This window comes from Fukomys damarensis, unplaced genomic scaffold (genome assembly GCF_012274545.1).
Source record: "Fukomys damarensis isolate Sample0158 unplaced genomic scaffold, DMR_v1.0_HiC HiC_scaffold_14, whole genome shotgun sequence".
Taxonomy (NCBI): Eukaryota; Metazoa; Chordata; class Mammalia; order Rodentia; family Bathyergidae; genus Fukomys; species Fukomys damarensis.
Genome location: NW_022900926.1, coordinates 54,152,091 through 54,162,245, shown reverse-complemented (window position 1 = coordinate 54,162,245; position 10,155 = coordinate 54,152,091). Strand labels below are relative to the sequence as shown.

General features: G+C 45.2%; 1 protein-coding gene and 1 pseudogene across 3 annotated transcripts in view; both read left to right on the top strand.

Moving 5' to 3' along the window:
• Window positions 1–10,155, top strand: part of Gabrr1 (gamma-aminobutyric acid type A receptor subunit rho1) — a 35,293-nt gene that overhangs the window by 10,513 nt on the left and 14,625 nt on the right. Inside the window, exons 2-5 of one of the 3 annotated variants that reach the window (XM_010633258.2) lie at window positions 5,169–5,219; window positions 7,165–7,271; window positions 8,706–8,773; window positions 9,769–9,992. In XM_010633258.2, coding sequence (XP_010631560.1) covers window positions 5,169–5,219; window positions 7,165–7,271; window positions 8,706–8,773; window positions 9,769–9,992 — 450 coding nt within the window. Of the gene's footprint in view, window positions 1–5,165; window positions 5,220–7,164; window positions 7,272–8,705; window positions 8,774–9,768; window positions 9,993–10,155 lie in introns of all 3 variants that reach the window. The other 2 variants (XM_010633256.2, XM_010633259.2) reach the window with 2 other exon arrangements.
• Window positions 540–674, top strand: LOC117286091 (annotated as a pseudogene).

The following is a 10,155-nucleotide window of genomic DNA, read 5'->3' as shown; positions in this document are numbered from 1 at the left end:
ATATACACCTCTCTCTCTCCATCCGTCCATGAGGGAGTGAGAGGGAGGAGAGATATAGACTAGGAAATGTGTGGGGGCTGCCAAATCTGAAATTTGCAGAGCAGGTACAGGCTGGGAACTGTGGCAGGGTCCAACTCAAAGGCAGACTCAAAGTAGAATTCCTCCTCTTTTGGTAAACTTCAGTTTTGTTTTCTCTAAAGGCCTTCAACCGATTGGATTGGATTAGGGCCCCTCCATTATGAAGGGTAATCTACTTTATTCAAAGTCCACTGACTGAAACATTAATCACATCTTTCAGAATACCTAGACTAATGTTTAACCAAAGACTGGGCACCATGGTCTAGCTAGGTTGACCCATAAAATGAATTGTCACACATTCTAGAGGTGGTAACTTGAAAAACAGTTTACTAGTTACCAAAATCTCCCAAGTAAGGAATGAAAAGGGATGAACCATTTAAACCCAATGAAAAATACAGAATACTCATTATATGAAAAGGTGCAGCTCCAGTTCTTTTTTGTTTTTTGTTTTTTTAATTTTTATCGCTTCTCAGCCTTTTGGCTAAGATCAAGTCTATTTTTTTATTTTTAATTTTGTTTTATTTTATTGGTACTTGGCATCAAACTTGGGACCTTGTGCTTGCAAGGCAGGTGGCAGCAGGTGAGCTAAATCCCCAGCCTTAGGTGCAGCTTCTATAAAAATCCAAGAAATGCAATTAAAAAGCAGTCTGAGAACACCCTTATGAAACAAATAAGAACCAAATGCACAGCTCCAGTGCTGCTGGTGGGTCCTTGTAGAAATCGGTGGAGTTTTCAGCCTTACCTTCAGACAGTAGGACTTTAGCTGTGACATCCCTCACACTTCAGTTATGCTGCCACTTTTGGGAAAGATGTGAAGCTCTCTAAGCTACCTTGAAGCCCAATCCTTCATTTCACAGCTGAGGAATAAATCTTGAGAGAAGAAACTTATTGTGTCTCCCATCAGTCAGAAAACCCGGGGTTTGGAACAGCATGCTAGCTTGCTAACTGCCTGCTGTCCTCCTGCTGCATTAGGTCATTGCCTCAAAGAGCAGAGTGTACAGAATGGCATAGCAGGGTCACGTGTGGTGGAGAAACTAGGGACCAGCACCTGTGCTATCACGTACGTGGGGAAGCAAACCCAGAGTATCTGACCCAGCCTGCTTTCTGAGCTGCTCTCTCACTGGCTTAGTCACATTGGCCTCCTCATCGAGGGAACTCCATCTCATGGCCTTTTTCCTACTCATCACCTTCTCAGGGAAGATTCCCTGGCCACCACATAAAACAATCTCAGCTTCCAATGCCCACTCCCTAACCCCTATCTGTTTATCATCAGAGCTTAGAATTCATGTGCCCATAAGGTAAGGCAGAGCCCAGGATGTGTGTCCTTGAAGGTTTCCTTTGGGGTACAGCTTGTGTATATAACAAATAGTTATACCCAACGCCAATAATTTTTCAATAAGCCTGAAGATCCAATGGTAAGAAGACTGCCTACATGCAGTAAGAAGGACCAGCTCTGGAACTTGGCACGGCAATGTACTTGCTCTGTGGCCTTGGGTAAGTCACTTGACATCCTTGAGGCTATTTCTTCTGTACCGCAGGGCCAGTTGTCTGTCACTTCAGGGTTGTTACCAGGCTTTTGTGAGCCAATGTACACATAGTTGGACTACTGTAAACTCATTAGACTCACTTATGCCATCCTGTGCTGGGCACACATGAGACAAGTTTGGGCAGGCCTTCATTCTTAGGGTGTGTGTGTGTGTGTGTGTGTGTGTGTGTGTGTGTGTGTGTTTGAGGGACAGTTGTACTGTGAGTTCCTGTGGCAATACTTCCCTGCTCTGCTAACCTGGAGACCCCTCCCAGGAACGTGAACAGCTTAAGGTGTCTTGCTCTGACATCAGTGTCACCAACATCATCCAACACAGTAATGTTTCTGACTTGTTTTTTAGTCAAAGTTCTAGTATATAGCCAGGAATCAACCCGGAGTCTTACCCCAGCTGTTTGCACAGTATTCTTTGGTGAAAATCAAGAAAGTATCTCTCCATCTCCAGTCTTCTGGCTTCCCTCTTGTCTTCCAGGTTTTCTATGCTGCAAGGTCCTTAAATTTTGTGAGATGTCATTCGACTTAGTCTGTAGTCTTGAGTCCCATTTTTACAAGTTAGAATCTTCAACACTGGCTAAACAGTGGAACCATCTAAGGAGGTAAGAAGACTTTTGATGGCTGGGTCCCATCTTCAGGGGCTCTGGTTTAGTTGCTCTGGCATGTGGCTTGGTATCTGAACTCCTCAGACGTGCAATCAGGGCTGAGAGTCAGATGATCTCATTTAATCCTGTTCATCACATGGTGATGTAACTAGCTTTATACTTTCTTCTCAATTTGAAGAATATTCCCTTTGACAGGGAATATAAAAATAACATTAGATTCTGTTAGCAGACTCTCAGCCTTATTGTCATTGTTAACACTCATATCTTCTCCAACCAGCATATTTCCTTCTCCTGACTGCTGGCTAGATTTCACCTGTATAAAATATGAGATTGTTTTTTACATGTCTCTTGATTTTATAGAATTTGGATTGTCTTTCATGTGGCTCTTGAATCTCACCTCATATAGGCAATGGCTTCTTTGACACATTTTTATGGGTCCTCTCAGCTCTCAGGACTAGAGTGCTAGGTTTGTGCTTTTCCTTCCAGATTTTGTGTCTGTCTATAAGATCAGCTCTACACAATGCTAAAGGACTAAAGAGAAGTATAAGATAGAGTTCCTCCTCTGCTGAACTCACCACAAAGTGAGAGATCGTCCAAAAGACACTTCTATGGAGGAGGGTACTTTCTAATCAAAGTACCCATGTAAAGAATTCAGGGTGAGAAAGACAGGGAGGATGAGAAGGAGAGGCTGACCATTAGGTCACTTGGATAACATGCAAGGATTTCTTTCACTGGCGATTACGAATGCGAAGAGAGCAGGACCATTTTCATTAGGTAGTTCTTGCTAGCTTGTCAAAATTAGCTTCTCTATCTTCTCAACGATGGCGTAGTCAGTAAAATGAAGTAGAACTTACCAGGTGCCCTGCTGGTAACTAAATGAGCCCTGGAGCAGCCCTTCATCGCAGGCCCCAGCTCTCTCACTCCACCTCCAAGAGGGTTCACAAAACAGCTGTGGGAAAACATCACCCACGCACAGACTTACTAGGAACTCACAAGCAGTAGATACCAAGGAGTCCCACAGGTGGGAACCTTTCATTTTGTCCAAAATAAAATTGAATGTTCAAAAAAATATCCATCCTCTGATCAGTGCCAAGAGCTGTCTCAAATGTCACTCTGTATCATCTTAACTTAGGACATGTCTATCCTTTCTTCATACCTTCCCAGGGTCTCATTCGATAAATACTTGTTGGCATCAATTTTCTGCAAGGTTCTACTAACAACTTCTACATAAGGGAAAGACAGACAAGCTCAGCCCTTCTGCACTGAACCCAAATTCCTGCCAGGGGGAGGCAAGTCTCCCAATGAGATGCAGTGGCCACCTGTGCTTCTAACCCCTGGAGACAGAGCCCCTGAGTCTGGCCCCTGGCTAAACTGCTTTTAAAAGTTATTGAAACCTCTGTGTCTTAGTTCCCTCATATATAAATTGGGGATAATAATAAGGCCTGCTTCACTGGGTGTTGGGGGGAATAGTTTAATACATGTTACATGAGTTAGAATAATACCTAGCAGATAGTAACTATTCCAGCAGTGTTAGTTGTTCCTATTATTTATTTAGTGTTATGCTTTATTTTGACATTAATAATCATACTCATGGCTGGTAGAAAGATGCCAAGGACATGAAAAAATATCCCGTAATCTTGAAACTTGAGTTTAAAAGCAAGTTACAGTATGCCTTCCCTCTAAGGATCTCTATAGAACGACAAAGATTATTTTTGTGTTGTTTACATCTCTTTTACACTTAATCTATTTTGTAATTGTTTATTTACAAATTTAGAAATTTAACAATGATGTCTTTCCCAGGCTAGAATCTAAGCTTCACAAAGGCAACAGCAAGGTCAGCTCAGAGTGTTTAGTCAGTGTGGTTACATTCCCCCTGGAAGCTAAAGGCAGAAATGGGCCAATACTCAGGAGGCAAGTTTATTGTCAACCCCGTCAGCCTAGCAACACTGTCTCTCAAGATAAACGGGTGAGGGGATGTAGTTCACTGGTAGATCCTCACCTAGCATACTTGAGGTCCTGGGTTCAATCCCCAGGATGAAAAAGATGAGACTGGGCCAAGTTTGTTTTCTCTTTGACCTCCTGGTACAGTCTCATCCATCTCTCTTTTCAGGTGCCTGTTAGGTGGCCTATTCCTTCTTTCCTTCACTTAACAAGTGTTGATAATCCAGTGGGCCCGGCTCTGTGCAAGGTGCTAGAAGTGAAGAGGACTCTGCTTTCAGTGGCTTATCCCTCCTGTAGTCTTAAATTTCCCCTCTCCTGACTCAGTCCTGCACAACTCACTCCTGCCTCTGCTCCACTTTGCTACAGATAACATAATCCCTGCACATCTGCTCTAATGTGTCCCTGTGGATCAGTGGGTCCCAGCAGAAAAGAGTACTGCACTCAAAAGGCTTAACTAATAATAGTGGAATAAAGGACTACTAACAGAGATGTGGGCAGTGAACTGACCAGGTGTGCGGATGTCAACGCTAGGAACAGCAGGCAGCCATGCCTGCCCTGGGCAGAATAACACAGGCGTTGCTAGTGCCTGGGGTCAAACAGGGGAGAGAATGAAGCCTAAACTTTCAGGCTTCTCTTTCGTCTTCCTGTTTCATCTTGCATCATGAAACCATGACCAGAAGGCAAGAATGGCCAAGAGAAAAATTTACTAAGTTACAATGTGCAGTCTTTAAGAACTAACCATCTGCAAAAGTGGGATCAGTTTCAGGCCGGGTCCATCAGTGAGGGGATTATTAAATCAGACACTGTCAGATCAGCTTTTCTAAACAATTACTCTTCCAGTCCCTATTCTTGTGGGTAGTTGGGAAACGCTCATTGAAATGCTAAATTAATTCGCTGAAGCTTCGTTTTATTCTGGTTAGATTTGAGGTGAATCTGGAGGGGGAGGAGTGCATTGTTGGTTTGAGTATCTGTCTCTAGGATGTCTTTATTTTTTATTTTCCCAGTAGGCCTCAAAGACAGAGACAAGAAGCACACGAGGATGCCCACAAGCAAGGCAGGTAGGGCCATCAGTACACATACCGTTCTAAAGACGTGTCTGCCACACACCTGTAGTGATTTTCAGCAAGGACCATGAAGCAATAGTGGGGACAAGAGAAAGGGAGCCAAAGAGGAGGCAGGGGCTCCTGGATCAAGCTGCCTGAGAAAAGGCATCTGGGCAGCAATGTTTCCCTCCCTTGGTGTTTCCGCCTTCCTCCTCACACCCACAAGCAGGTGGCCCATCTTCCTTGGCTACCGGCAGGCACCTTCCTCACTGCGTAGGATGCTTGCTCCTTGACTCCTTCCCTTTGCGAACCACTTTACAGTTTGAAATCCTTCCACATTGTCCCTTTTAACCCTTCTACCCCTATCCAGCCACGAAGCTCTACCTTTAATCAGTTGGGAGAATCAAGTTTCAAGGAAGCAAACAAGTTGCCCAAACGCAGGTAGCAGGCGTTTTGGGTAAGGGACTGAAGGGTGAGCTGAGCCAGTCAGAAGAGAGGAGGAGGCCGTGTGGGCGGGACCCTCCCCGGGCGGGACCTCCCCGGGCGGGACCCTCCCCGGGACCCTCCCCTCCCAGGGCTGTCTCCAGATTAGCAACATCGGCAGCCTTGAGGCCTTGCTGGTAATACAAATTCTTGGGCCTCAGCCCGGACCTGCTGCATCAGACACTGCAGGGAGCAGGGAGGTTAGAAATGTAGGTTTTAACAGCTCTCCAGGGGATGCTGACAAAGCATTCACACCAAGTTTGGGAACCTCAGCACTGGGGAGGAGGACGCAGCCTGATGTCAGCGCAGGGAGGAGCTAGGGAAATAATTATCTCTGAGGGCTCTGAGGGCTCCAAGGATGAGTGCTGATGGGTAAATGAAACATGGTCAAGGCCATTGCGGTTTTGCTTGTATAGTAATGGCAAAATAGTGCAAGTGACTTCATGTTGTCTGCCACAGATTATGATGTGTCCTTTCCAGAAGCCTATGCAGGTGAAAACAAAAACAAAACCCCAAGGCATATTAATAAAGGAAAGGTGTGGAAGAGTTTATATAATATGAACTGTGTACAAAGCAGGAGAGAACTAAGAATATATATTTATATTTACTTATCTCTAAAAGAAACTTTGATTATATACAGCAAATGTACTAATAAAATTAAAAAGAAACTCTAAACACATAACCTAGACACCAGTAAGAGAGGAACCTGGGGATGGGGTCAGGGGTGGGACACAGGCAGAGGAAGTAGGTAGAAGGGGAAGACTTACTTTTGACTGCATGTTATTACAAATTATAAAACCCTATAAATATATTACCCATTTAGAAAAGGTGAAAGAACACAACTCCGAGGCTGCCTCCCACAGAGATGGGGCAGTTGACTTGACAGTGAGTCCACCCTCCCTCCACAGAGTGGTCCAAAGAGCTCAAGGGCACCCAGGCCCAGCCCTCTGGCTTCCTCTTCAACCCACCTCCCCAGAAATGGCTGAGGCCCTTTGGAGGAGTTCAGGTTCATTAATAAAACCAGGAGAATCAGCTGTCAGTCTTGGTTACCCATTCAAAGCATCTGGGGAGACTTCAGCCCATGAGCCCAGTGGTGCTGAGAATCAGAACCACAGCTCTGCACATGCTAGGCAAGTGTTCTACCACTGAGCTGTACTCCCAACCTTGGGAAGCTTTTAAAAAATACCAGTTTCTAGGCCCGGTTCCCTGACCACTCAATTCAGAATCTCTGAGGTAGGGAGGGTCTGGATATCTTTATTTAAAAAATTCCTCCACTGTGGTTAAGAATCACTGTGTTGGACTTTCTGGGCCAGTTTATTTATCCAGGAAGCTGGAAAAAGGAACAGGGACTGTAGAGTATCTGAAGGAAGAAATAGCACATCCTGTCAAACCTCTCAGGATCGTCAGAATGCAAATGTTTTCTATCTGCCTTGGTTCGAATATGTAATCAAGCTGTTCCTCCCCTGGCCCTTGGTAGCCCAATTCTGAAGCGGAGCCCTGACATCACCAAATCACCACTGACAAAGTCAGAGCAGCTGCTGAGGATAGATGACCATGACTTCAGCATGCGGCCTGGCTTTGGAGGTAAGAAGCGTACACCTGGTGGGGGTGTCTTCTTTCTTAGGGTACTTCTTGGGCTCCATGAGCAGGAAATCAAGCCCAGGAGTTACCTGGTTCTGCTCTCTCTGGATCAGATCCGCTTCAGGTGTACATGATGGTTAAAGCACCAAGCCCACAGCATTTTCTGAGTGTCCATCCTCCTGGATCTGGCTCTGCTGACCGCATTCTTGGGAGCACCTGCCAGTGGGCAACTAGACTAGGCCAGCCAGCTGCCCCTTGGCCACTGCTGCTAAGAACAGCTCAGAATCAGCGAGAACAACAGCTGGCTTTGGGAAGAAAGGGCAGCTGCAGCACAAAGCTGCCTCCTGAAAATTTCCTCCAACAACCTTGGACTAAATTTGCTCTCATCTGGAAGCTGGCAGATGAGCTCTGTATAGAGGGTACAGTGTGGTCTGCTGAGTTTAATTAAATGAAAATAGCTTGAGAAAATAATGATTCAGTGCAGAAAAATGCCAAAGCCCTTTGAAGCTTAGCCTGCAGCTTCTGGGTTTCTGGCCGCTTAGTGTCAGAGGGTTTTCCTCCTTATGGGCTTTTTTTTTTTTTTTCCCCTGGAGACAAATTTTTGCTTTAGAAATAATTTTCATGCTTTTATTTCCTCCAATCACCTTTGCCCAAAGGACAAATAGGTTCTGGAAAAGGACCTCTACTCCATTATCTGCTATTGTTGGCTCTATCCCCCTTTTCCATCCCATGATGACTCAAGTGTGCTCTATGCCTGACCCACATCCTGAAAGCAGAGGAAAGGGGCTGAGTCTATTTACTTTATTAAGCTTTCTTATTCCTTATCCATAAGTTTTTATAGCATCAAAATAACACCAAATATAGCATCAGATTATACCAAATATAATATCAGCTGACCTATTATGTAGCAAGGCCGCAGATCTGTGTTTGATAAATGATTTGAATATGAGTATGATATCAGTTCTGGGTACTGTTACCAAGCAATGCCTAATAGCCAGGAAGGAGCCACTGGCTTCCATGATGAAAGAGGGTGCCAGACAGGAAGTAAATACAGAAAGTAAAATGGGTCATGTTAAGGAATCACATTAAGGAATAAATCCTTAGATCAGACCCAGCCTTTACCTAGGTCTTTATCACAGTTTTAGATTAGTATAGGAAACAAAAGTTGAATGCTATATATTAACCTCATAGTTTTAGAATCATCTGGATGATTGAGTCCAAAACACTTTGGGAGGGGTACAGAAAGGGCCTGGGATATGCCAAGGAGCCAGCCCATGAGTTCACTCTTATCTCTGGTTTAACTTCAGGTTGGCACAACCAAACCTTCAAATCTGCCATGACGCTGAGGTTCAAAGTTAAACACTTTTTTGCCTATGTTTTGCATGGTTGAAAGTTCAAGTGAAAGGAATGAGTATTCTTGTCATGCCCTGTCCACAGGCCCAGCCATTCCTGTTGGTGTGGACGTGCAAGTGGAGAGCTTGGACAGCATCTCTGAGGTCGACATGGTAAGTGCCTCTCTGACAAGAGCTGTGGACAGGGAGATACACATGGGGCTGTCCCTGGCTAGGACCTCCATGCACTTGAATCCACTTGGTCCCATAATTCCCCTGGGAGGTGGGAATTCCCACATTCATTTTACAGATGGCCCAACCAGGTTATGACACTTGCCCAAAGCTACCATCTTGGAAGGGGAGAGGGCCTGGTGACAAACTTGACCTCTCCCTTTCCAGTGTCCAGGACTTTGCTATCAGGATGCATGTTCTGGGCAAGAACTCTCAGATGTAAATAGCATGGTCTAAGATTGGGCCACCGAATAGCCAGGTAGAGTTTATAACTGCTGATTCTATGTGAGTCTATGGAAATGCAAAAGCAGAGTACCTGCCTTTTCCCCCTTTTGGTGGGTCAAATAAAACATGGAATATTTTACACTTAAGTCCTAGGACTTTTTAGGACATTATCTTGGTTTTGGTCCCCCAACAAGCAGACTTGAGACAAGCATTGCAGCATAACAGTTTATTGGGAAGGTGACCCCAGGGTACATCAAAACAGAGCCAGGAAGTGACAAGGAAGGGAAAGAAGCAAGCAGGGCTGTGCTCTCAATCCAGCCATTTCTTTAGCACTCAGTCTGACTGAGACTCCAGGAATGAGCAAAGAAGAGAGCTCAGGGTTATAGAGAGCTGGAGCATTAACCCACTACCTTCTCTGGTTGAGGGTGGCTCAAGTGCATGAACTCTCATATACTTGCAGCTTGAATGTCAGATGTGGGCAGCAACAGCTTCCCCAGTATAGAGGCCAATGCCAGGGTGGTATGGAGTTCCGGACATTCTCAGTGCAGGCTTCTGGCTGAACCTCTCTGCTTTACAGACTTCTTCCTCTTTCAGCAAACCTAGGATCCAGAAGCAAGGCCTTGATGGGCTCAGTTTCCCAGGCAGGTGATGGCTTTTCCTGGTAGAATCTTCCCCTGACCCACTCTGGTTTTCCTCTGCCCTCTGCACCCCAGGATTTTACCATGACTCTCTACCTGAGGCATTACTGGAAGGATGAGAGGCTGTCTTTTCCAAGCACCAACAATCTCAGCATGACATTTGATGGCCGGCTGGTAAAAAAGATATGGGTCCCTGACATGTTCTTCGTGCACTCCAAGCGCTCCTTTATCCACGACACCACCACTGACAATGTCATGCTGCGCGTCCAGCCTGATGGGAAGGTGCTCTACAGCCTCAGGTGGGAGGAAAGCCAGTCCTGCAGCTCCGCCAAGACAGACATTGCCTTACACCAGCCATTTTGCTTTTGGGCTTTGAATATTTAACTTTTCAGCAGCTGCTAAATTTGTCAAGATCAGGGAAAATTAACTCTACGTACGAGTAAATTTTTTTTTTTTTTTTTT